General features: G+C 41.7%; 1 protein-coding gene across 4 annotated transcripts in view; it reads left to right on the top strand.

The window, feature by feature from the left end:
- The window catches only part of SBF2 (SET binding factor 2), a 555,796-nt gene extending 532,033 nt beyond the window's left edge, over positions 1-23,763 (top strand). For all 4 annotated transcript variants that reach the window (XM_037026339.2, XM_037026341.2, XM_037026338.2 and 1 more), the window contains 8 exons: positions 11,636-11,762; positions 13,866-13,993; positions 14,732-14,965; positions 15,998-16,102; positions 17,570-17,763; positions 18,479-18,566; positions 20,888-21,019; positions 22,013-23,763. In XM_037026339.2, the coding sequence (XP_036882234.2) occupies positions 11,636-11,762; positions 13,866-13,993; positions 14,732-14,965; positions 15,998-16,102; positions 17,570-17,763; positions 18,479-18,566; positions 20,888-21,019; positions 22,013-22,111 (1,107 nt within the window). In that variant the 3' untranslated portion in view covers positions 22,112-23,763. The remainder of the gene's footprint in view (positions 1-11,635; positions 11,763-13,865; positions 13,994-14,731; positions 14,966-15,997; positions 16,103-17,569; positions 17,764-18,478; positions 18,567-20,887; positions 21,020-22,012) is intronic.
- Positions 23,764-27,986: the final 4,223 nt, after the last annotated feature.

The following is a 27,986-nucleotide window of genomic DNA, read 5'->3' as shown; positions in this document are numbered from 1 at the left end:
GTCTAATTACCATGACCTAATTATATGCTGTTTATAAGAAACTCATTTCAGATTTAAAAGTATTGTTTGTAGAAGTTTTATTTATAATAGCCAAAAACTGGAGGCAGGGAGGGAACAAAATGTCCTACAATATGTGAATCGCTAAACAAACTGTGGTACAAATATACCATGGAATACTACTCAACAATAAAAAGGAACAAACTGTTGATACATATAATTTAAATGGGTCTCAAGAGAATTATGTTGATGGGGAAAACAACAATCTCATATGGTCATATACTGTATGATTCTATCTATATATTCTCAAAGTGATGAGGCTACAGAAATAGAGAAAAAATTATTGGTTGCCAAGGGTTAGAGATAGTCGGGGTAAGGAATTGAGTGTGACTACAAAGAGGTAGCATGAAAAACAAACTAAATGTCCATCAGCTAGTGAACAAACTGGTGTTCAACAGATAAACAAATTCTGCTATAGCCACTCGAAACAAAAGGAATGAAATGTTAATATACACAATATGGATGAATCTTGAAGTCATTATGATCTGTGAAAAAAGCCAGGTAAATCTCATCACAAGGAGAAATTATTTTTTTCTTTCAAAGATAAACCTACTTTGGCAATCATTTCACAAAATAATATGTATATCAACCATCATGCTGTACACCTTAAATTTATACAGTGTTGTATGTCAGTTATTTCTCAGTGAAACTGGAAAAATAAGCTGGGTTAAAAAAACTACTTATGATCCGATTTCATTTGCAGGAAATTCTACAAAAAGCAAAACCATAGTGATAGAAAACAAATCAGTCGTTGCCTGGGACCAGTGGTCAGGGAGAGGATGGACTCGGAAGGGGCATGAGCAATTTTTAGTCATTTTGGGAATGAAGGAACTATTCTGTATGCTGATTGTGGTGGTGGCCATACAAAACATACAATGACCCAAATTAATTAGCCTGTATGTTTAAAATAGGGACATTTTATTACTTGTTTAAAATAGGAAAATTATATTTCAATAAATCTGAAAAAAGTTTTAATTAGTAAGCCCATCATCTCAGCAAACTGAAATTCCAGAAAAAGAAAACATCAGTTATCTAGTTTCTCCAGAGAAAAATTTGTCAGTCTTGTGCACAGAGACGATACATAAGCCTGGCTGCCTGCTTTCTGGAAGCAGGGCAGGTGATAGGTCCAGTTAAGTTCCCGGATTTTTACCTTTTCAGTTCTGTTTTCAACCTCAAACCTCATCACTGACCCACTTGTGCCTAGTGTTCCCAAGTTCAGAGCTTATCAAGTTTGGTTTCTCCAGAGAGCAAACCTCTAATTTCTTGTCTACAAGGAAGTAATCACATGACTGCATGGGGTAGGACAGGACCCAGGGGGTCATCACAGCCTCTATAGACTTACAACTAGTCCTCACTTTTAGCCCCCATTTCCCTTCAGTGGTTGTTACTGAGCACTGAGCCTGTTAGTACAGAGCCTTCCTAGGTTTACAAGGCAAACTGTTACCTTCTCAAATCATTTTCATCCTGTAGGCACCCCAGTGTAGCTTCTCATCTTCAGTCATTTACTGCTATTCTTCCTTCCATTTTCCATCTTACAAAAATTTCCTTAATATTCTTGGCCTGCTCCCATTCTTCCCAACTCCTTTTGGGTGTAACCTTTTCAAAATTCCTTTCCTTTAATTGAGGGAGAGTTGCAGGGGGGTTGAGTTTCTATGGCTGAAGTTGGATTAAGCTGAATGCACTATTAAATGTATTAAATATCCACATTCAACTTGCAGAATTCTGCACACCTAAACATTAGAGTCAGCAAAAGAATCCATTCACAATCAGTAAGAGATGGGAGGTTCTCATATAGACATACTGTCCTCACAGATGGGAACATCATTGTTTCCAAAGTATAATAATAGTTATTACTTGGAATGTAATGCTTATATTTTATTATCGGGGGCAGGGAAAGGTGATTGGGAGTGGGGGCAGTCAAGAATGTTGGAAAGTTACCTGTATTCTGTGAGTGTGTAAACAAAGCAATTTGACATAAACTAAAAAAACTAAACTATAGATTGTATTCTTGTTATCTTTGCAATACATTACAATAGATGATAAAACTATGTAATGGTGTTAAGTACATTTCATTTACAGGATTTGTAATTTCTTGTAACTTTTTATCTCAAATGAGTTAAAATACAAATGTTCCTTATAAACCAGTTCTGAAATTGAAAAACAGAAGTTGACTTTCAATGAAAGCTCACTTATTTGTAGGTGAATGCTTTACAAACTGCAGAAAATCATACTGTTCAGGCTCTAAAGATCCATTTAGTATGATTTCAAATCTGGTGTTCCATGTTAAAAAATATTTTTTTAAAACATAAATTTTTTTAAATTTGCTTGAACTCTCTTTTGACTTAGTACCCTCACACATAATACCTTGAGTGCAGACAAGTCATGGCAAAGCAAAGCAAGCATATGATCTTAATCGCAGTATTTACAGGATGCTTGGCTATGATAGGTATCAGCTTTGGTGAAGCAAATTATTTTGTGCTGCAAAGGAATTGTTTATTCATTCAACAACAGAAGATTGTAGAAGACTATAGTTAACAAATAGTGCTTTTGACTCTTGCTGACTTAATTATAAGGTAGTATTTCATCATCTCCTACATACTGGTTTTAGGCATTTAAAAATGCCTTCTTTGAATACCTTTCAAGTGAGCACTAGTCCTCTACATGACTGTGGCTCTTGCCAGACAATTTGAATTAGTGCTGTCCTCAGTCTCTCAGGAACACAAAACAGAGCCAGGCCCAACAACATTAAAAATAAAAATAAATGCAGAATTACGCAGCGGCAAGCGAAACTCCCAGGTGGAATGTGTTCCCTGCTTATTAACCATTTCTAACATGCTGAATGCCAAAAGGCAGTCTGTGGAAATGTGCCTAGATTTGCCCATTAGTACTAATAGAGTTACAAAGAAAACAGATGAAGCACTTATCTTAAATTAGAACTGCCTCATCATATAAAAAGCCATTGTTTATGCCAGTATATCCAGGTGTCAGATGAATTATAAATGCAAGATCACAGTTTCATAATAGCAACATCTGGCAGATTTTTGTTGCTTCTAAAAGAAATTGGCTTAACTCAAATAATAACATTACAGGATGCTTCCTTTTCTTAAAATAGTTGAACCAAATTGAAAAGGGAAATACATCCAAAATACAAAAATGAAAATTTTACCTCAACTGTTTTACCTAAACCGTATTTTAAAATACAATACTAAGAGAAAAAAATATGTATACTATGAGTGAAAACATGAAGTATAAGAAAACCTCTCCTTTATTTCAGCTTTAAATCTTTGAGTACACCTTAGAATATTTTCATTATTTCCTACTTTGCGAAAAACAAGTAACAGTTTTAACTGCCTTTGAAGTTTATTCAAATTGTAAACTGACTCACTCTGGTCTGGCTTTGTGATACCATTCTCCTAACAGTTACCCCTAGGCCAGCACTATGCTAGGTCCTATTCCAAAGAGAAAAGCTACTTTGCTTTTAAAGGTAAGAGTTTTCCTTGTGAGCACATGTGTGAGGAACTAAGCTGCCCTCACACAGGTTGGTTACTCTAAAACGTATCTATTAATATTGACAAAATAACTACAGATAATGGATTGATTCATGGTATGAGAGTTTCTGGTATCTGCCATTCAACTGAAAACTATAAAATCGACATAATCCAAGCTGTTTTAAAACAAAACAATTTTGCATTAAAACTTTTAATATTTGAGCCCATAAAATAAGTCTGAGTTTACATATCAGTCTCATTTAGTAATATTTGATCTATAACAAATTATTTTACCTCTCTGTGCTTCAGTTTCTTTCTACAGTTGACACTTGAACAACATAGGGGTTGAGGTGCTGACCGCCCCCACACGGTCAAAAAATCTGCATATAACTTTTGACTCCCCAAAACTTAATTACTAATAGCCTACTGTTGACCAGGAGCTTTGCCCATAACATAAATGGTCAGTTAACACATATTTTGTATGTTATATGTACTATATACTACATTCTTACAATTAAGTAAGCTAGAGGAAAAAAGTTTTCTCAAATTGTAGCAAATCTCCAAAAAATTTACAAATACATTTATTGAAAAAAATCTACATATAGGTGTACCTGCATAGTTCAAGCTCACTGATGTTCAGGCATCAACTGTATGTGTGTATGTATGTGTATATGTGTACATATGCATATGTATATACATATAGCGGAAGGATTAAAAATCTTATGTACAGTGATTGGCACAGTAGAAGGTGCACAATTAATGTTTGTTGACTCTTAAAATGTGAAATAACAAAAACTAATATTAGCTACCTGTTTTTCTGTGGTATATCATACCCACAGTTTTTCAGATATTGATACCATTCTACATAGGGTCTCTTATAATTTAGCATTTGTAGTTCCTGAAAACAAAATCCAGTTTTACCTTACTAGATTTCATTCCCAAAAAGTTGATCATTCCTGAGATTTGAGTCATAGTTTATTTTTATGGCCTTTAAATTTTACAAAGTACTTAATGGCACATGGGCAAAAAATAAGAGCCTATAAATTCATGTTTCTCCAAATTGTTTCAAATTCTCTTCCTATAAATAAGTGAAATTGGCAGGTTTCACTCCATAATGAAAAACAAAACTAAAATGCCTCACACAGCTTGGGCTCTGTTTATTTTTTTATCTTCATCAAAATAAATACAAAATTATTTTGAACAACAGAATCCAGATGATGCATGAGAAAGGCCTAAAACTCTATTCATCAGCATATTTTGGGAAACACTCATATAGAATTAATTTATAGGCTGAGATGCCTATCATTCCCAATTCTACATAATACAGTAGGGTTAAATTTATTTTAAACAGACTAGCCTTGGGGCCCCAAAAATCTTGTGGCCAACAATAAAGAAAATTAATGAAACCAAAAACTCTTCTTTGAACAGATCAGTAGAATTGATAAACTCTAGCCCAACTGATCAAAGAAAGATACACATTACCAATATTGGAAATGAGAAAGATGCCATCAATACAGATTCTACAGATATTAAAAGGTCCCACAGGGGAATATTATGAACAATTCCCCACCAATAAAATCAAGAATTTAATGAAATGGGCAAATTCCTTGAAAGACAGAAACTACCACACTCACTCAAGAAGAAACACATAACTTAAATAAGCCTATGGCTATTAAGGAAATTGAAATTATGATTAAAATCTTTACACATTGAAAACTTCAGGCCCAGGTGGCTTCACTGGTAAATTCTTAAGGAAGAAATAATAGCAGTTACAAAAGTCTTCCAGGAAATTGAAGCAAACTCAATCTGAGTTTCCCAACTCAATCTGAAGCCAGCATTACCCTGGCCTCAAAAAAACAGTAAAAGAAAACTAGAAATCGGTATCCCTGATGATCATGGATTCTAATTTTCTAAGCAAAATATAGCAAATCAAATCCAATAGTATATTTAGAAGATAACATGCTACAATCAAGTGGGGTGTATCTCAGGAATGCATGGTTGTTTTCATATTTAAAATCAATCAGTTTAATTCACCATATTAAGAAACCAAAAAAGAAAAACCATATGGTCATCTCAGTAGGCACAAAAAAAGCATTTGACAAAATGTAACATCCATTCCTTGTAAAAATTCTCAGGAAATCAGGGATAGAAGGAAACTTCCTCAAACCATATATAGTATCTATTTTTTTTAAGCCTACAGCTAACATCATAGGTAATAGTGAAAGACTGAATACTTTCCCCCTAAAATCAGTAACAAGACATATATGCCTGCTTCACCACTTCTATCCAATGTTGTACTAAAGGCCCTAGCCATGTAATAAGGCAAGAAAGTAATAATAATTAAGACAGCCATATTAGAAAGGAAGAAGTAAAACTTTCTTTATTCATAAACAAATAATTATCTATGGAATCTACAAAAAAAAAAGCTGCCAGAATAAGTGAGTTTATCAGTAAGGCTGCAGTATACATAATCAATATACAAAATCAATTGTATTTTTGCATCAATCATTGGAAAATTAACATTTAAAAATCATTACCATGTACAATAGTATCAACATGAAAGAAATCTAATAAAATCTGAAAACTACACAACATTACTGAGAGGAACTAAGGACCTAGGTGAATCTAGAGCTACCTCTCATTCATGGGTCAGAAGACTCAATATCATTGAAATGTTAGTCACCTCAAATTGATCTAAAGATTCAATGCTGTCACAATCAAACTCCTAGGAGACTATTGTACAGAAATTGGCAAGCTAATTCTAAATCAATATTGAAATGCAAAGGATCTAGAATAGCCAAAACAAACTTAAAAAAAATTGGAGGACTAGCACTATCTGATTTTATTATAAAACTGTAGTTATCAAGACAGTATAATAATAGGTGTAAAGGCAGAGATCAGTGGAGCAGAACAGAGTCCAGAAATAGTTCTAAACATATGTGCTCTAAGGACACTGGATTTTCAGTGAAGATGCAAAAGCAATCAGTAAAGAAAGGATATTCTCTTCAACAAATCATGCCAGATGATTGGATTTCCATTAAAAAAGAATAACTTTGATCCATACCTACCACCAATGTATAAATTAATTTAAAGGGAATCATAGATGTAAATCTAAGACCTAATACTATAAAACTGCTAGAAGAAAATATAGGATGAAATTTTGTGACCTTGGGCTAGTCAAGTATATCATAGATTCAGATAGCAAAACATGATTCATAAAAGAAGAAATTGATAAATTACACTGTCAAAATTTAACACTTTTGTTCTTCAAAAAGCACTGCTAATAAAATGAAAAGACAAATCACAGAGTGGGAGAAAGTAGTTGTAAATCATGTATCTGTTAAAGGACTTGTATCCAGAATATGTAAAGAATTCTCAAAACTCAATAATAAGAAAATAACCATTTTTTACAGGCAAAACATTTGTACTGACTTCACCAAAGATGGCAAATAAGCACATGAAATGACACTTGGCACCATTTGTCATTAGGAAATGCAAATTAAAACTACAGTGATAACTACATACCTATTTTAATGGATGACATATTTTAAACTGATACCCCAAATGTTGATGAGGATGTGGCACTCTTTAACACTGCTAGTGGGAATATAAAATTGTACCACCATTTGGGAAAGCAGTTTTACCATTTCTTAAAAAATTAAACATATCTACCTACCATACAATTCAGCATTCAATTCCTAGGCAGTTACACAGGGAAATGAAAGCTTAGACTTTCACATAACTGACTTGTACACACAAAGACTTGTACATAACTATTCATAGCAGCTTTATATGTATAACTAAAAATCTAGAAGCAACCCAGCAGATGAGTGAATAAACAAATTGAGGTATCCCAATGGAATACTATTTAGCTTTAGGAAGGAATTAACTACTGGTAGCCCAACAACATGGATACATCTCAAATAATTGTGAAAGAAAGCATACCAAAAAAAGAGTACATACTTACGATTCCATTTACATAAATTTCTAGTAAATGCAAGTTAATCTGTAGTGACAAAAAGTATGTCAGTGGCTGCTTAGAGGAGAGGGTAAGGAGGAGGCAAAAGGGGCACCAGGAAACCATTGAGAGTTATGGATGGTATGTTCATTACCTTGATTGCGGTGATGGTTTCACAGGTGTAAAGACATGTCAAAACTTACCAAGTTGTACAGTTTAAATATGTGTGGCTTAATATATGTCAAGTATACCTCACCAAAACTGTTAAAAGAACTGTTGTGGCTAACAAACCTCTAAACCCTCACCATTCCCCCAGCTTAAGTCCTTAGAGGAAGTCTCTTTGGCCTGATCCCATTTCTTCTGTTAAAACAATACTTGACAGAAGGAGGAGGAAGTATGTACATTGTGCCTTTTGGAGACCACGGTGGCACAGTAGCAGATGAGTCTATAGGTGTCCCACTAACAAGGTGGAAAAGAAGCCTGTGAGCTGGACAAACACTGAGTCCCTGCCATGTAGCACTAAATGAGGAAAGTGTAATTTTTCTTCTTTATTGGAAATCTAACCACCAGATTTTCTCTTGTGAATACAGTCAGGTCTTCATTTCTCATTATGGTAAAAAGACATTTCAGAAAACAGAATTGAGAGCCCAGAAATAAACCCACACATATATGGAAATTAATTTATAACCAAGGAACCAAGAACATACAATGGAGAAAGGACAGTCCTGAACTGCTTAGAGAAGAGGGTAAGGAGGAGGCAAAAGGGGCACCCGGAAACCATTGCTTAAAGATATGTTGCTTGTTGCTTAAACTGTTGCTAAAGAGTAAGAAAACAAATTGCTCAGCATCTTCTCTTCTGCTTCCAGTAGACCTGACTATGAACCCCAGCTTGGGATCAGATTGTTCTTCAGTCCCAAGCAGTAGCAACTTCAGGTGCCATTGTGTACACAGACGCAGGGACACATGCACTCACACTGATGCTCTCTATGCATCAATTCCAGTTCAAGCAGGGTGAGTGCCAGAGGCCTTGGAGAAGTATCCAACCTTTCTAGCATAATTGTAGAGTGCAGGATTTGTGGTGAGCCAGTTGCTCAGTACAGTGCGCTGGGAAAGCATGTTTCCACTTGTTGAGCTTTGCTTCTAGTCCTACCATATGTTATCCCTGAAATACGATCTGCCTGGAAGTTCAACTTAAGGTCATACTCATTATCATTTCCATTCTCCTTTACCTCAAAGTGGGTCTTCAAAATTATATACCTAAGCATATTAAGTATCAGAATAATCAAGGAAAGATACAGGTATGTATGAGGTGAGTGGTTTCCATGGGGAATAGTCACTGAAATAGTTTGTTATTCTGGAGCTTTGTTCAATAAATTTTTTAAAGAATTTTTAGAACCAATTGTGGACTGGGTCAGTGGAAATAGCCCTGAACTCTTCCTGCTCTGGCAACAGTGAGCCTGAGGGCTGGCCTGTGATTACCCGGGTTTACTCCAGGGCTACTGGGCTAAAGCAGTTCATGGAGCTCATCCCACCAGAGCCCACTGATGACCTCTCCCCCCTGAGGCCCAAAGACAGTGGAGTTCCACTCTCCTGGTCCTCTCCCGTCTGTCATCCGCAATCTAGGTCTCCCGTTCTCTGTCCCACACACAGTGGCACCTTGGGGTGGTGCTGTTGATTCTGAACCAGTGGGTCAGACTAGAGAGTTTACCGCTCTAAAACCCTGGAATGTGGCCCAGAGCCTCCCTATTCAGAGCCCTGTCACAGCTGTCCCGTGGGAAACCCCATCTTGTGGAAACCCAATGCAAGCCCACTGAGGAGAGTGGATCTCCTTCAATAAGTTTTCCCAAAATCTAATTTTTTTTGTATTTGTGTTGAGCTAAATTACTTCAATTAAAAGGCCAAAAAAAAAATGTAAGAAAAAAAACCTTTAATCATCACAGGAAACTAGGTTTGATAAACTTTGAAAAATCAATGATATCCAGATCAAGACTTTAAATTCCGCATTGATCTATTGGGCAATAACATATTACATGTATGCCTGCTCACTTTGGCTGACCAAGTGTGGCCGTTTAATTGCCAAATTAAATGTGGAGAGGAAAGCTGGCTTTTACCCTGCCTGCAGTGTTTATTTAAAACAGCTTTCAACAAGTGTAATTATGATTGGAACTTATCTCAACCAAACAAAATTCTCCAACTGGCGATGAGAGATTGTTTGAGCAATATAGAGGTGATATTGCCAGGTGGATTGGAGAATGTCACAAGGTCCTCAGCCTACCCTCTGCCAATGTAAATTGGTTCCATAGAGTCTGCCATAGCTCAGCGACGGTACCAAGCTCTACCTTGCTCCCTCCCTCCTATATCATTCCTTCATCCTTCTTCCTATGTCCAGTGACCTCACTGCCTACTGATGACAAATCACAGTTAAAAGGCATAAGTTCTTCCCCTTTCCCTTGGCACTTGAACATATCTTTCTTTTTATTCTTCTGTTCCTCCTCATCTCCAAGTCTGTTCCCTGTTTCTGAGCCTTTAGCCTCATTCATTATTGCTTTCCCAGAGCATTACTCTCTTAGTTACCAGCTCTTTTTTCACAATTTGTCCTTTCTTTATTGACTCTGTCTGCACCACCTTCTCTTCTCATTCCTATTACTGCTAAACTTGCCCAGTAAAATTTTTCATGTTGTATTACACACCATTACACCACAAGTGCCTAGAAAGCAAGAACCATAACTTATAATAATTTCTGTCAAGTTACTAGTGCAGAATAAAGTAATGGATGGGGCACAAACCTTGGAGTCTAACAAGCCAGGGTCAAATATGAGCTCCCTAGTTACTGTTAAATAACCTTGAGTAAGTTACTTATCTTGCTTGTCCTCAGCCTCTTCATTTGTAAAGGGGGGATAGTAATGCCTATCTTGAGAGGATCTGAGTAGGTAATTTTTCCAAAGAAGACATACAAATGGCCAACAGGTACTTAAAAAGGAGCTCAACATCACTAGTTTTCAGGGAAATCAAATCAAAACTGAAATGAGTTAATCATCTCATGGATGGCCATTAACAAAATGACAGGAGGGAACAGGTGTTGGTGAAGATGTGGAGAAAAGGGGACACTTGTGCGCAGTTGGTAGGAATGTAAATTGGAAATTTACCACTATTGGAATTGGACAATTAGCCACTATGGGAAACAGAAAGGAAGTTCCTCAAAAAATTAAAATAGAAACATCTATGATCCAACAATCCTATTTCCTGGTATATGTCCAAGAGAATCAAAGAAATCATTATCTCAAAGAGATGTCTGTACCTCCATGTTCACTGCAGCATTATTCACAGTAGCCACCATGTGGAAATAACCTGTGTCCATCTAGAAATGAACAGAGAAAATGTATATATGTAAATGAATGTTTTCCAGCCATGAGTAATAAAGGAAACCCTGACATTTGCAATAACATGGTGGATCTCAGGGACATTGCGCTAAGTGAAGTAAGTCAGAGAAAGATAAATATTGTTTGGTCTTACTTAATACATGAAATCTAAGAAAGGCCAAACTCATAGAAACAGTAGAGTGGTAGTTGCCAGGGACTGGAGCCTGGGGGAGCCTGGGTCAAGGGCTACAAACTTACAATTATAAGAGTTCTGTAGATGCAGTAGACAGCATGGTGACTATAGTTAGCAATGCTGTATTATATATTTGGAAATTGCTAAGAGAGTAGATATTAAAAGGTAAAACAAAATGGGCAGAGGAATGAAAAAAGTAATTATATGAGATGATGCAAGTGTCAACCGCCCTGTCGTAATCATTGCACAGTAGATGTGTGTCAGATCATCATGGTGTATAACTTAAATATACACAATGTTATATGTCGGTTATATCTCAATCAAGTTCCTCAAAAATACCTACATTGTAACATTATGCAGATTAAATGAGGTTATGTTTATAAAACCCCTAGCATGGTGTCTGGCACATTGTAGGTGCTCTGAAAGGCTGATTCCCTTCCCACCTCCATTCATAGTAGGGATTCGATTGATTGAATGACCAAACGGTCTCCATATTCCGGGCCAGCTTTCAGCGGCACCCATGCCCGTGAATCTCTGTCAGGTCCGATTCTCACTCTTTCCTCTGCCTTGTGTGTTTCAGGTTTACAACCAGTATCCGACTGAATTTGAATTCAATCTCTACTACTTAAAGTTCTTAGCTTTCCACTATGTATCTAATCGATTTAAAACATTTCTCCTGGATTCAGACTATGAAAGATTAGAGCATGGTACGTGTTTGCATGCCCTTGTTCCATCTTTTTGTTAGTTGTGTGTGTTTTTAATTAAAAACCCTGATAAAATAACTACCCTCCAGTGTGGCAAGGCACTTTTAGGGTTTTACCCTGAACTACAAAACTAGAATGGATAGGAACGAGTGCCCAGATTCTGAGATGGGTGCTGTTTCAGCTTGCTCTTAGGAACTGTGAATGGTCATCCCTGTAGCACTTTTTTAAAGTTAAGTCTGCTTACTGTTTTAATATCTCAAAGTGTTATCACTGTTTGAAGAGAAACATTTGACTCATCCCTGGTGAGCTCTGGTAGGAAACGTGCTTGCCCTTGGGAGCAGTTTGAATAGCAGTCAAGGCCGTGGGCTCTGGTGCAAACCAAGGTTAAATTCCAGCACTTACCAGTTGAGCACTTTGGACAGGTTAGGTACCTCTCTCAAGTTTCCTCAGTTTCCTCATCTTTAAAATGAGGACAAGAGCACCCACCCTTTGAGCCATGATGATCACATGAGGAAATATTTGTAAATTTCTTAGCACAGTTGCTAGCACATAATAGCACTCAGGAAATTTTAGACTCACTATCATCATTATATCATTATATATATATATATATGTATATGTATATACATATGAATATCATTGTATGTTATATTTTAATAGCAGTAATAAAGAGTAGATTCTGAAAGTCAGTCAGCCACTATGAAAACACTCCCCAAAGGGACTTTGCACAGATTTTGCACATTTACTTTTGTTATAGCCAGAGGGGAAGAGGTGATACAGATTTTTTGTTAAGAAGACATGCAAATTCAGTATATGTACCTGAATATTCATAAAGAGAACTCTTTTAGTGGCTGAAAATATTTACTGATGTTCTCAGTTTAAATATTAAGTCAGGAAATACTGCTATCCAGGACATGCTATTAAAATTGTCTAGTATGACAATTCATACTTTGGTAAGAGAAGCAGCCCTGGTGAGACCATTTTCCTTCCTGTTTATACTTCCAGACCTTTGTTGACTCATAGAATTGTCATTCCACACATCATCAGAAACCTTAATTTCTTAAACACCCATGTGTTGGGAAGACATTAAGTAGAACTGGCTACATTGGACACTGTAGTGTCTTGGAGAACTTTTTAAATCACTAATATCTGGAACCCATCTTCAGAGATTCTGATTTCATTGATCTGAGGCGAGAGCTAGGCACTGGGATTCCGTAAAGCCCTTGATTTTCTAATCTGTGTGGCCAAGATTGAGAACTACTGCCCTGGACTTTGCAGTTAAAAGGTAGAGAAGAAACATTAATTAGTCTCAGAGGCCCCTCGTATTATAGGATTTTGTGCAGCCTTGGGCTTGAGACATTCTTTTCTGATCAACTAGTAAAATGTTTGCTGAATTTTGACAGAGTCATTTCACTCAAAGCAGGACAACACCGCTAGGAGAGGCACCCTTCCTGGCCTTTTAAAGGAGTACCTCCCGCGTCACCTTAATATGTCTTCCTCTTTGTTAAAAACAAAGCGGTTCATGTGAGTAACACATTGACTGGAGACTACGAAGATGGAACCAGAAAATTCATGAAGTTCCCCCCACCAAAAATTTGACTTTTGTTTTTAGTCACCAAGGATCAGACCACACCCTTTTGTCATCCAGAGTGTCTGTGACCATGAGTTGTGGTATATAAACTACTAAACAAGAAAACACTTTAATGGCTTCATAATAAACAGCCAACAACATAAAAAGGAAATATAAAATCATGTTTTTAGCTGAGTTTCATCACATCAACTCCTAAGTTCTTCCATTTTCTCTTGAAAAATGTGTAGAATGTCTCTTGGCACAGCCCTCAGTGAATCTAGGTGCGGATGTGGAATGTAGATTGGCAGAGAGCCGTGGTGCCTGCTAAATGCTCGGAGAAACCTTAGCAAGTGTTTTCACCCCACTTGGACTTGTTTCCATATAATAGGAAGTTTTCCTATCTTTAGCTTTGCATGTACATGGCTGATTTAGAGCCGTAATAAATATTCCACTTTTCATCTGCTGCATATACCAGACTTTTAGACAAACTGTTGATTTATTTGACTTTTGTTTTATTGATTGTTTTGGATTTACAGGAACTTTATTTGATGATAAAGGAGATAAGCATGCCAAAAAAGGAATTTGCATTTGGGACTGTATTGATAGAATGCACAAGAGAAGTCCCATTTTCTTTAATTATTTATATTCACCAGTGGAAGTAGAGGTACAGTAAGAAAACATTTATGTTTCATTTTCTGAATATTTTGTGTTAGAGTTTTCCTTACTTTAAGTCCTTACTTTAAGTGTATATAAGCTGTGTAAGCTTTTTATAAACATTTGACTAGGTTTCATACCAGAAGCTATTTAAAGGTTTGATACACTATGGGTTTGGGTTATGACGGAATGGAAACTGTTCACCAATTTCTTGATTACACAGATTAGGAGCGGGCCCCCAAAACCTAGAAGGGATAACTTCAAGAAAGTCAAAGCAAAGCAACGTTCCCCCAAAAGAAAGAATAAACAAAACTTGAAACTTCAACAGGTCAGCTAAGCTGAAAAATCTGAAATACTTTAGAAAGGATTTCCCTAGGTCCATTTGTGCCAAAGCACGGAAGAACTCCTATGGGAAGCAAGGATGTTTGGAGCCGAGCCCAAGAAGGATGGCATCTCAGGGACGACCATGCTCTGCCATGCACATCTATGTGAAGTAGACTCGGGGTGGAGGAGACTGATTTCCTAAGCACTAACACCTTACCCATGGGCAAGAAGGCCCTGGCCAGGGGCTCATGTGTTAGGACTCCACTCTGGCCTGTCTCTAGCTGCCCCTCTTCTTGAGGTGATATTTGAACCTCCATTCATACTATTTTCCTGGACCCTGAAAATGTTAGGGGCTGGCCTGCCTGTAAGTTTGGGATACTTTGGGGTCAGGATGAAACTATATTTCAGAATTTTCTTTAAACAGGCCCTGAAGCCCAATGTCAATGTCTCCAGCCTCAAGAAGTGGGATTACTATATAGAGGAGACCCTTTCCACAGGGCCTTCATATGACTGGGTGATGCTGACCCCCAAGCAGTCACCCTCAGAGGCCCCTGAGGCGGCCGGAGGAGCTGGGCCCCAGAGCCAGAGGAGAACAGTGTGGCCATGCTATGATGACATCAGCTGCACGCAGCCCGATGCACTCACCAGCCTTTTCACTGTAAGTCAGCCGTGTGTGGACACACATCTAAGCCAGCAGGGTGGGGCCCTGGAAGCACATGAGGCGTCAGGAACTAGGTCCACAAACTTGCAGTCATGGCTCTTCCCTCATTGGGCTGGTGTTACAGGTAGCACTGCAGGAGTGCAATGAGGAACCCGCATTGCTCCCAAGCATCAGTGCGGGACCAGGCACAGAGCTGCTAGAAAAGAGTCTAAATGGAAGAGAGTTTTCTGGCATTATGAGGAAGCATCAAGTGAATGGAGCAATTTGCAGCTTCCCAGCTGTCTAAGCTGCACAAGCAGCCTGAGTCAGGTCTGGGTTATGGCTTTTGTGGGTGCTTTGCTTCCTCTGGGCAGAAGTGTGGGTAGTTGACGGCCTGATGGGAGTACTGCCAACTGTCCTCTCCAAGGAACAGTCTGGGGAGAAGCCATCCTGGCAGTAGCCACGCTGATGAAAGCAGCAGCCCTCGGGAAGGGGTTGAAGCTCTGATATGAGCCAGCAGTTCCCAAAGGGTCTTCTCCACCAACTCTCTGTGCTTCAGTGAGAGCGCTGTCAGAGGCGGCTGCTCTGTCCCAGCTTCCCTGTCCCAAGGAAATCCATTCCTCAGGCATTTCTGGGTTCATTCTTTCCATATCCGGTTTGAGTCATCGCAGTTGAGGGGTTCCTCTGTCAAGGACAGACTTCTCATCTACCTCAGCTAGTACAGTTTGGACGCCGGCCCAACCTTTTGCTGTGGCCATCACATTTCCTATGAGCTGGCCAAGGGTGCAGGTGGTTGGGATAATACTTCAGCTCTCTATTTAAGCCATTCTGTGCAAAAGGCGTGGAAGCACGTGAGGCCTACAAATCTTCCTTGCTGCAGCGCATCCCACCGGCTAGAGTTCCTGGCCTGGGAGCCCTATGTCTACTGCTATCTGCAGCTGCCCTCCGGCCATGCTGTTCCTCTGTGCCCAGAACAGAAGAGATGTAGCTCTGCGGCACATCCTGGTTTCTGTGAATAGTTATCTGTTTTATCTTTTAATTACTTTGCAGGAAATTGAAAGATTGGAGCATAAATTGAACCAAACCCCCGAGAAGTGGCAGCAACTGTGGGAAAGGGTAACCATGGATCTTAAAGAGGAGCACAGAGCAGACCGTGTGAGTTGGCAGAGCCCCTTTGAGGAGCTAATTCAGAGCTTTTTGAGGGTGTTAGGTAAGGTGGGGCTCACTACCACAGGTCACCCAGTGAGTGGGTTTATGGCCAAAGGGAAGGGAGGGGTCATGCCCTAGGGTCCAGGGCAGCAAGCTCCAAAGAACTGAGTGCTTCCTGAGGGGCTCCCTTTACCACAGTGACATAATACTTAACATTTCAGGGCCCTAAATCCAGGGGAAATTACTGGGTTCTTCTCTATCTCAGTGCCCCTGTGGTTTCAGCTGATCTTCTGCCACATGAAGGAAGAAGGGAATGCCAAGACTGTGTTTGCTCCAGAGAAATAATCCGAGAAAATAAAATATTTTAAAATGAGAAAATACACTACTTTCTGTTGCCCACACCCCCTTTCCTGTTTGTGAATTAAGAAACACTTGTCATCAAAATATTTTAAAACCAAATACTCTATTTTCTGCTTCTCACAACCCCTTTTTCTGTTTCTGATTTAAGGAACTTTTATCAAACATGTAATATGTGCAAGGGACTGTGCTAGCATCAACCTGTTTAACCCACAGGCTGGGGGTGGTGTCCCACCTCACAGCTGAGTGGAAGGCATGGAAATCACACAGCTGGTATTTGGTGGACCCACCAGTCAAACCCGTATCGGGTCGGCTCCACATGCAGCAGAAGGGGAGTTGGGAGTACTCTGGTCAATAATACAGAACCCAGGAGTGTTCTGAAGAACACCTCAGGAAATAGGGGAGGCCCTCAGGCTCAGAGGTCAGGGAGGCGTCAGGAGAAAGGAGGGCAGAAGACAGCCTTTGGCCTGGCAAGGAGGGGTCCTCCAGGCACTCTCTCCTGCCTTCATGGCTGTTCAGGAGCTGTTATCACACAGGCCACGGGTGGGTCTTACTGCTTTTCTCACTGCTTTTATTTTCTCAGAAAAATACAATAGTTAAAATAGCTTCTTGATTTTTTTCTGATTATGAAAGTGAAATAAGACACTATTCCTTTCAATAAGACACTACACAGAAAGTTATAAAATAGAAGACAAAACTCACCCACAATTTATAAACTGGAAATAAACCACTATGATGTCAAACTTGTTTAAGCATTCTAAACACATATATAAAAGGGATTTACTACACACACTATTTTAAAACCTGCTTTTTTTTTTACTAAGAGGCTTACATGTTCTTTCAGTGATATATTTGTTACTATATAGATCAGCATTTTAATAGCCATCTAGAATTCCATTGTATGGAATTACCTTTTTTTAAATAGACCCCTAATGGTAGATATTTAGGTTGTTTCCAGATTTTTACTCTTATAAACAACTCCAGGATAAACATCTTTATACATATATTTTGCTTATTAGTCCACTCTTTTCCTTGAGATAAATGTTTGGATATGGAAATATTCAATCAGTTGCCAAAAGTGTAAAGCTCTCCTAGCTCCTGCTCTGTCTTTTGCAGCCTCAAAGACACCCCTCAGGCTCCCCAGGAATTGTGTCTACCAACCTGCCTTCCTATCAGAAGAGGTCTCTGCTGCACCTCCAGGACAGCAGCCTGGGGGAGGAACAGAGCGCCAGCGTCCCCCCCTCCAACGGAGTGGACCGGAGGGCAGCCACACTGTATAGCCAGTACACATCCAAGAATGATGAGAACAGGTGGGCGTGCTGAGACCCACTGGGTGTGCGGAAAAGACTCTCCCCACCTGAGGCAATCCCACAGGCCCTTTAATAAGCTAGACCTATGCAGTACAGCCTTCTGTAAACTTAAAATGGACTTGCTTTACTTCTCTCCTTGTTTGTGTTTTAAAAGCATTAGGTGGTTCTTTGAAGAGGAAAAACCAAAAATCACAACTAAAATAATGCCAAAAGGTTGTAGGTATTTGTGTTTGAGTCCTGATTGTCATTATCTCCTATCTGCCAAGTCTTTTAAGGGAATGTGTATTAGTTGACATTATCTCAGTGGGGAACATCAGAAATCCAGCTCACGCTAGCTCAGGCAGGAAGGAATGTACTTCCACAGACTGGGGAGGCCAAGGATGGGCCAGTTTCTCACACAGTATCTTCAGGCTTCTGCTCCTGGCCCTGCTTTCTCCTATGGGTTGTAGCAATCCTAGCATGGCCCAGAAGGTGACTACCAGAGCTCCAAGCCTCACAAGTTTGGTAATTCCAGCAGAAAGAGGGTCTTTCTCCAGAGGTCTAGTAGAAAAATTCCAGAGAGAACTCTGATCAGCCTTTGTGGAATCAGCTGGGGGAGACAGGCCTGACGGACAAAGCAGGCATTCCCTTGGGGGCACCTTTCAGTGGAGGTGTTCTTACAGCACTTTTTAAACAAAAAATCAAAGTTAAATTGCCCTGTCTTCATGTTTTCTAGGTCCTTTGAGGGAACACTTTACAAAAGAGGGGCTTTGCTGAAAGGTTGGAAACCCCGTTGGTTCGTTTTGGACGTAACAAAGCATCAGGTAATAGTGTCAGTCTGCAGAAGTCACCTCTTCAGGCGATGCTCGGCCCCTGGCTGTCGTGCGCCGCCACAGACAGACACGGGCCTCTCCTGTGCTTCCTGGGGGCTCCTCCCAGGGCCCAGCATGTCCCTGAGCAAGGGCAGGAGCCTTGAGAGAAGTTCCAACGTGGCTCCGCCAGTATATGCAGGCAGAGACGGTGACCGTTGAGCCCAGAGCACTGAGAGCCATGGAACTCTGCTGATGAATGCCCCAGTATCTCCGCTGCCTGCTCCTAAGACCCAGGCCAGGAAAGGACGTGCGGTTTTCAGCACATCGCTACCACATGCACACACAGAGCCTGCGCCTGGGAGCACTCCCCAGAACACAGGCTCTCTTCATCTTTGCAGCATGAAACATCCATTCCAGGATGAGGGCATTAATTTATTCAACAAATATTTATTGAAAACTTTCTCTGTGCCCATCACTGTACTGGTTACTAAAGAAGCCATCATTATGTCCTCAAAGATGCAAGCAATGGAGGAGGGAGGGGGCCTCAAATTAGACAGAAGGAATGTGCCCCCCCCAACCAGGAACTCCCAGGGGCAAGTACCAACCTGGACCTCACTGATTATGCTTAAGTCTTTAGCTGGTGCTGCAGCAGCCCACAGCCCTTAGCGTCATAGCCCTTGCCCCAGCGACCTGATCTCAGGGGAGCAGTCCCACCCAGACCTCCAGCCCCGCTGCGCCTTTCACTGGTGACAGTCACATGGCCTCCCATGCTCCGACTGCAGCCTCGCTCTGCCTGGGACTGACCAGTCACCCTGCCGGCAGAGGGGTGCACATTTGGCGCTCCATGCATTCATCTCTAAAACGGAGTCTGTTGAGAAAGATGAACTGTTACCCATGCCCAGCGCTCTGTTCAGACCTGCTGTCTAGATGAGGACTTTATCTGGGAACTGCCTTTCCCTCTGCGCAAAGCATTTCATAAAGGTTACAGAGTCTTTGTGGAAGAATACAGAGAATTTATTTATAAGTATGCAATGGAAGCCTTTCCAAGAGGCTGTACTTGAACAATGTCTCTGAAATCATAGTGCCTACACTGTGGAGAAAGTTCCATTAAACCACTAAATATAACTTGGGAGAATGTCATAATTTTAATGTAATTGACAATTACATCAAATTACACTTGCATTCCTACCAATCTTTTGGATTTCTTTAACATGAAAGGTATACAGTCTTTCCATTTAGCCTATTTATACCATCCCTGAAGGGAGAGACAGAATAATCTGAGGCAAGAACCGCTGTGATGAAGGCACCAGCCTCACTCCCACCGTGTAAGTTAGGGAGCGATATCCACTCCTGGCACAGAGGAACCACTCAATCGAATGTTGAGCTATTTATTATGTTTTTCAGAAATCATTTTATATCTACATGGTATTTGGCAACTTGCTTTTTTTATATATCTTGAACTTATTTTCCTGCCAGACCATATTTTCCTACCAGTTCATATAGATCTTCCTTATCATTTTTGAAAAGCTGTCTACCATATTATTGGTGTACCATCATTTAATTAACCAACACCCCATTGAAAGACAGACACATCTTTTCATTTTTTAACTGATGGGAACAGGGCTGAAGGAAACCTCTTTATACATGTATCTTTGCATGCTTCTGGGAGTGTTTCTGTAGGATGAATTCCTACAGGTGGGAAAGGTGTATCAATCATCATGAACATTTTAAGTTTTAGCTGATATTGCCAAATAGTTCTCCAAAAAATTTCTACCAAATTATATTTCAACTAACAGGTTTTGAGAGGACCAAGTGCCTTACATTCAATCTAAATATTACCAGCCATTTTTAATGTTTCTTAATCAAATCACAAAACTCATTGATTTCTTTTACTTTTTTTGATTGGTGAGGTTGCTCATCTCCTTAGATGTTTATAGGTCATTTGTACGTCTTTTGTGACATGCCTGGTGAGATCATTTGAACATTTCTCTTCTAGATGGTTTATCTTTTTCTTACCAATTTCTAAGAATTCTGCACAGTCTGAATATTAACCTTTTTTCTATGTCACATATATTTTTTACAGTTGTTAGTTCACATTTAGGTTTTTTTTATATGTAGCCCATTTGTTTGTTCAAATTTCAAAAAAAAACATGTCTTCCTCCTTTCTCCCAGGCACCTAGTTCTTCCTAGAAGCAACCAGTGTTTCATTTCTTGTCTATTCTTTCAGGTATAATTTAGCAAGATACAGAGGAAAGCGTAACAATACATTTGGAAAAGCCACACTGTTTTCCCTTCCTGTGTCTCTTACATCCCATCTGTCCTTTTGGTTCCAGCTGCGATACTACGACTCGGGCGAGGACACAAGCTGTAAAGGCCACATCGATCTGGCTGAGGTGGAAATGGTCGTCCCTGCCGGCCCCAGCATGGGAGCTCCAAAGCACACGAGTGACAAGGCTTTCTTTGATGTAAGTTGATCTTACTTGTCTTTTCCTGTCTCTTGCTGCGCATGATTCCTTACAGTCCATCCACCTGTAAGAATTACGGGGTCTCAGAGCAGTTGGTGGTGACTACAGATGAGGCACAGATCCCCTGGCTTTGGGAATTGCTACAGAACTTGAACTCAGTACTGTTGATCCCTAACTGTCCATATGTCTCAGAAAGGCTGTACATTGCTTTGCACAAAGGACTCTTTAAAAGGTGTCCAATCACATGTGGAAGCAGATTAACTCCTTGTTAGTTATTTCACTCACCACCAACTGTCAAGAACAGATGCTGCTTCCCTTTGTATCCACTGGTCTTCATGCATGACCACCCAGAAAAACTGTCCGCAGTCACACATGATGACTGTCTAACGTCTTCAGCAGCCCTTAGATGGGCCACATGACAGGGGACTTATCCAGTCCCCCAAGCCAAGCAGAGCTTCATAAAGAGCACAGTTCATACTCTAGGGCCATGCTTGGGCCACAAGGCCATTTCCCTGACTGGATTTCTAGTATGGCCACAACTGAAGAGCTAGAGAAGGGAATGGAAAAGGAACACAAAAGCCAGCTTCTTCATGGCAAGCATGAATGCCAGGCTTCCCTGAGGAGCACAGGGAAGTTCCTTGGCACCTTTACTTCATTGGTGCAGCATGTGGGAGAGGCCAGAGGGAGGCTGCAGCCGTGGCTGACCCTCCTCCTTGGTCAAGGAGGGCCCCATGAAGATGCAAAGTAAGGCTCTCCTAGTGTGTCTCCTTTTTCTGCCGGTAGCCTTCTAGTGGCATCCCGTATGACTTTGGGGACTTAGGAGAGTAAAGCGACTATAAAGGTGATGACAGTATGGCAGTGGAGGGGAGAGAACATCCAGATGTCCAGAGGCAGCACTGCAAGAGAAGGTCACGGGGACTGAGCCACACATTTGCCCAAAGCCATAGCACAGCCCTGCCCTTCATCCCTGGTTCTCTTCATTTGGTTTTGTAGCTCAAGACCAGCAAACGTGTGTATAACTTCTGTGCCCAGGATGGACAGAGTGCCCAGCAGTGGATGGACAGGATCCAGAGCTGCATCTCTGATGCCTGATGCTCACAGTCAACCCAAGCAGAAAAGGGAAGAGAGACTCATGCTGCCAGATACAGAAAAGCTCATGAGTCCTCAAGAAGCTGACAGCTTCCTGCGCAGTTCTGATGAGTCATCCCAGGCCTGAGGCCCTCCTGCCCAGGCATGCCCAGTCCCCTCTTTCCACAGTTGCTATGTCTGCTTAGCCTGAGTGCCACAGGTCTGGTCAATTGCTCCAGGCACTCTCTGTGTCTTGCACTAGATTGTTCTAACAGGGTCTTAGTGGTAAGGGATCAGAAGAATGCTTCTTGAGCCAACAGTCATCTACCCCGAGGCAGAATGGCTGCCACCCACTTGGGTCCTGCTTCATGAAAGCTAGATCCTCTTTGTTCTCCAAGGTCATATTTTCGGAGAGCTTTCTGGCAAGCAAAAATCAAAACCCTCCAAGATGATCTTTCATTCAGCATAGAGTAGCTTTCCCAGCAGGGGCCCCTACTCTGACTGCCTGACCTTGGAGATACTCAGCCCTCTGGTGCTGCCAAATGGTGCTTCGTAATCCCTTCTCAGCCACTGGGGTTCACAGCAAGAACATGGGTGCTCAGTGGTGAGCAAAGGGGGAGCACCCAGGAGTTCCTGATGGGAAAAGATTGTCCAGGGAATGATGCAATAATGACCAGGCCAATGCAGGAAAATACTGTTTCCAAAACACTGAATTTTCAAGGCCAAAGGTGCCCTGAGAATCCAGCACTTTGTGTCCCCTTGTATTCTTCTGCTCCCTGACAGCTTCGTACACGAAATAACATGCAAAAGGCTGAGTGCACTAACCCACAAAACAAACATTTGCACTGAACTCCTCATGAAATGAATACGTTGGAGAGACAGAAGCCAGCTGTTCATGGCCACACAGCACCTGTGCCAAGGGCCGTGGAGACCACAGTCACACTGTGTCAAGATCAGATCCCCACACAGCACTTCTGCACATGGATAGTAAGAACTGTCTCCAGATTTTCTTTACTTTTGATAACCTTGTGTTTGTTCAGCTTAACCTCTGAGGACTGCTGTTTGTTCCCGGCGAACAGAAGCAGCATCTCTGCTACAGTCAGTGCAGCAGCTGGGGTCTAGGGAGCTAGTTCATTGCATTCGCTTTGAAATGTTAATATGTTAAATACCAAACTAATATTTCAAAAATGTGTATATATGATTTCTATATCCTTGTTTTTCAGATAGTCTGCTTATAATTTAATATAAAATTAACTGATTTCATTCATAAGATTTCAGTAATTAAATGGTTTGGTTCCCTTTTTAAAAAAAACACTTTGTCTTTGTAGATTAAAAGTAAGTCAGATTTCAAATTTAAAATTACACACTAGGAAATAGAACTGTGTTATATAAGAAATTATGTAAGAAATCGGGGGAGAATAAGATGAAGGATTTTTTCTATCATTTTCATTTTATAAATTGCCACCTGTGAAAATGGTTTTTGCACATTATTTGTATTTTTTATTTGTATATGAAATAATTTTTTGTACTTTGTAAAATATGGAGCCCATTGTACCTTCAGCTGTTTGAGACTGTACACAGTGCTTCTTTTGTAACTGGATTCTTTAAACTTTCATGAAGGCGTCATGCCTTACATTCACTAATCACCTTGAATTAAATTTATTTCATAAGAAAAAGTATCCGTCATTTACTGTGAAATAAAGTTCGTTATGCAGCTCTAGCACTTATAAGGCAGCATTCAGGTGTATAAACACTGGCCTAAAAGTTCACAGGTAGAACCTGCGTATTCCATGCCTTCGTTCCATCAGTGTCCCCACTGCCCTTTGCTTAGAAAGTAACCAGGGACGTGGACATAGTGCCTGAGCTCCTGGGATCAGGACAGACTGCTGCAGGATTTAGGTAAGAAACCTGGGGCCTCCACTCCCGCCCTGTGCCTCTAATGAACCATGTGATGTTGAGTAAGTCCTTTACCTCTTCTAGGTCACAGTTTTACTCCCTAGAGTAGTGGTAATTTATGAGAATTTTATGAGCAATTGAACCCTAGTTGGGTAGCAGGTTTTTCTGCTTCATGAAATTGTTAAACAGCACAAATGAAAGGATCAGTGATTTCAGTTCTAGACAACACTTCTCCAGGTAAGTCCTTGGAGTTGACCATAGCTGTATCTTGGAGACCTTAGCTACATCGACATAGAGCCAACAGAATGCAAGTTCTTATCTCAAGGCTGAACCTCTAAGTCTGTTGATATCCAGGAGTCCTCTATATGCCAGGCATACAGGGCCCCCAAGAATCACAGGGGCTCAAGGTGAGCCTTCAGTTTTCCTCAGTCTATTCCTGGGCTTATGTGATCCAGACGAGCTGTCAGGTCTTTGTTGGACCCAGGCCTTTCTTCTTGATGGCTGGTGGAGGGACCTGCCTGCTCGCCCCTGCTGTATGCCTGAGATGCAATCAAGAGGGAAACAGCTGGGGTTGAGCACAACAGTATCTGAATGCCCTTCATTCCTTGAGTCTCAACTGTGAGGGGAGAAGGGCCTTGGATTCCAAGGAAGACTGACTGCGGCCTGACGGCCTGCAGGAGGGCCCCTCATCCCCTGTGGCTCCAGGGACAAAACCTTCCCATGTCTGGGCTCTTGAAAATGCAGACCCAAGGGAGCAATTAGTGCAGGTCCCACTCCCCACACCCTTTGGCCCAAGTTCTTCATTTTTGCTTCCCAAACTCCTCACCACAGTGGTCCCCACTCCAGAGCTAGAGCTGAAACTGTTGTTGGCATGGCAGCTTTGCTTCCCAATGGAAATGACATTCCTAGATGTTTTGTCAGGAGTTCTTTTAAGAATTGTTACATTAGCTCCATCATCCCTTAAGAATTTCTGAACAGTCTCAGACTGTTAACCAAAAATGCCCTCAGCAATGGCAACTGGAGCTATGAATCAAGCAAAGAATAAAGCAGTTCTGATGAAGATCTGGGGCTCAGAGCAGCGCTGCCAAGTGGATGCGTAATATGAACCACGTACGTATCTTTTTTAAAAAGTGAGAAGTAATAAATGAAGGTGATAACATTTTATTTTTAATATGCTTTAACCCAATATATCAAAAATGTTTCAACATGTAATCAATTCAAAAAAGTAATAATGAAATATTTTATATTCTTCATTCATACTGTATCCTGAAGACCCAGTGTGTGTATTTTACAATCACAGTACATCTCAGTTTGGACTAGCGTGTTATGTTTCTGACACCACTTCTCATACCAAATGCATGTCACTATTGCACACCACATCTCCCGTTCTCCCACACCAACTGGGTGTCCAGTAATTTGTGCAGTTCTGACACTGACCCCACAGGTTAGGGGCTCAGTCCCATAGGACTGCCGTTCCGAGTCCTAGAGGCCACCCATGCTCCTGACTGACCAACTATAACCCCCTCCTCAGGTTCACCAGTTCTCTAGAAGAACTTACAGAACTCAAAAAAACACTCTTCTTATGTTTACAGGTTTATTATAAAGCATACAGCTCAACACAGCCAAACCGAAGAGACACACAGGGTAAGGCATGCGAGATGGGGGTGAAGCAGAGCTTCCACGCCCTCTGGATGTGCCACCCTTCCCGCCCTTCAATGGGATCTCAGACTGGGAGGCTCTGCAAACCTTTTTCAAGCGTTTCTATAACCCACTCTGCTGCCCTCTCCCCTCCCTAGAGGCTGAAAGCTCCCCCACTATACATGTGTTTGATCTTTCTGGTGACCAGCCCCAATCCTGAAGCTATCTAGGGGCCCCACCCTGAGTCACTGCAGTTGTGTAAACACAGGTGTGCTCAGAGGGGCTTGTTGTGGAAACAAAAGACACTCCTATCACTCATGAATTCTAAGGGTTTTAGGAATTCTATGCCAGGAACACAGGACAAAGATTGAATTTTTTTTCTATTGTAGCACTACTAGCCACGTTTCCAGTGCTGCCATACTAGACATGCCGATTCAGAGCAAGTAGCTTGCTCACAGCAGACCCTGCAGTGCAAAGAGATGGGAGGCAAGACACCTGGGTGCTGGCTGTGTTCTAATTTACAATGTGACCTGAACCAGTGCCTTAACTTTACTGGGTGTTGACTTACAAAATGAAGGGCCCAGGTGTTCTGTAATTTTGTGATACTGTTTACTTTGTGCAAAGACTGAGGTTCCAAACTGAGATGTAAAGGGTTTACTGAAAAAGACCAAATCATCTAAATCTGTGTTTCTGCAATTGTAATGCACATAGGACTCATCTTGTCAAAATGAAGAATCTGCTGGGACAGAACGTGACATTCGGTACCTGAGCTCCCAGGTGATGACGAAGCTACTTGTGCAAGGACCACACCTGGAGTAACAGGGACGTGTTAATCCCACTCCTCTGCACAGCAGACACCAAACGGGAAGGAAAGCAGGGGGTCCCGGAGAGCCAGAGTAGCACGATGCAGGTGTGAGCTTGTGAAAGAGACGGCGAAGTGGAAGGAAGGAAAGGGGGTGGAAGAGACAGACGGCAGTGCAGGTGTAGGGAGTTAGGCGGAAGTCCTCAAGCCGTCAGCCATCATCAAGAACGGCCCCTGCCTGGGATCCCTCCCACTCTTGGTCGCTGGCAGCAGCCATGGGAAACATGGTCTTGGCACAAACTCAGAATGCAGCAGCTGGGGCCAACAGCCCCTTACAGTCCCTGCAGCAAAAGACCCGAGAGGCCTTTCTGGGGTTGTCACAGCCTACCCCTTGTGCCGCACAGATCTGCCCCTCCCCCAGGTTCAGAGAGCAGGGCCTCCCTCGAGCCTCTATTCCTAAGGGAAACTCAGAAGAGAGAAGAAATAGGGAGGTCGTGGGACTTGCTACAGCCCGTCAGCGCAGTTAATCCCATCCTGCCCCACGCCCTCAACAGCCTCGGCAGATGTTACCTCGTGGTATCACCCAATCTTCGTTCCAGTGGGTAGAGGGGGCCTGAATACCTGGTAATTAATCCCTTCTCCAGTCAGGGTGCTGCACACATCCCTTCTCAATTATGTGGGGGTTAGGGAGGCACTGGTGCATCTTCTGGGCACACGCACACCTTCCTGCCCCCGTTATGTAGAAGCAGCCCTGCATCCTCTGCTTCTGGGCAAAGTGCCCCTGCTGGTCCCCGGACACAGGCACCCTGCCTTTGGATCAGGAGTCTGTAAGCTGCTGGGTAGTGAACAGACGGAGGCTCGTGGTCATAACAGCAAACCCAGATTAGATCTCCACCCCTAAGAGGACAAGCACTGGCCCTGCCAGGAGGGCCAGGGCCCCATATGCTGACTTGCCCCCTGGCGGCGGGCTGGCTCCTCAAGGAGCCGGGCGGATCAGCTCAGCATTGTCTCTGTTGCTGACGGCGTGGACATTCAGGGGCAGCAGTGCCTGACGGCCTCGGTAAGTGGGAGTCTGTGCTGTCGGGCCCATGTTAGCCCTTGTACGGCTTCCGCCTCTGCCCCTGTGGCCACTCTACGCATATGCCCATCACGCTGGTCCCAGTATAGCCAGTGACAAGGACTGGCTTGTGGCGACTGTCGCATTGTTTTACTTATTCACTACCCCTTCTGCACTGGGTGCTTGCTAACGGGCATTAACGTGTGGTACTAAAATCACACTGCATGCTCTCCCCCATATGTCCATCCACGTGCCTCTACCCCACACCTACATGTCCCCAGTCTTCCTGTTTCCTTCCAGGCCCCTAACCAAACGACCATTGGCCATGGTCCAGGAGGGCAGATATGTCCTCACCACCCTGGGCCACTTTTTCTTGTGCACAAACTACATGACCAAGTGCTCTACTCCCAGCTCTACCCAGTGGGAATAGTTTCCCTTTCCCGTACACCTCTGTGGTGCAGCCACTGTCAGTCTTCAGCCTGGACCCATGTACTCCTCTGTAAACC

Source organism: Manis javanica, chromosome 11 (assembly GCF_040802235.1).
Source record: "Manis javanica isolate MJ-LG chromosome 11, MJ_LKY, whole genome shotgun sequence".
NCBI lineage: Eukaryota > Metazoa > Chordata > Mammalia > Pholidota > Manidae > Manis > Manis javanica.
The sequence above is the reverse complement of the archived record's forward strand: the minus strand, read 5'-3'. Positions and strand labels throughout refer to the sequence as shown.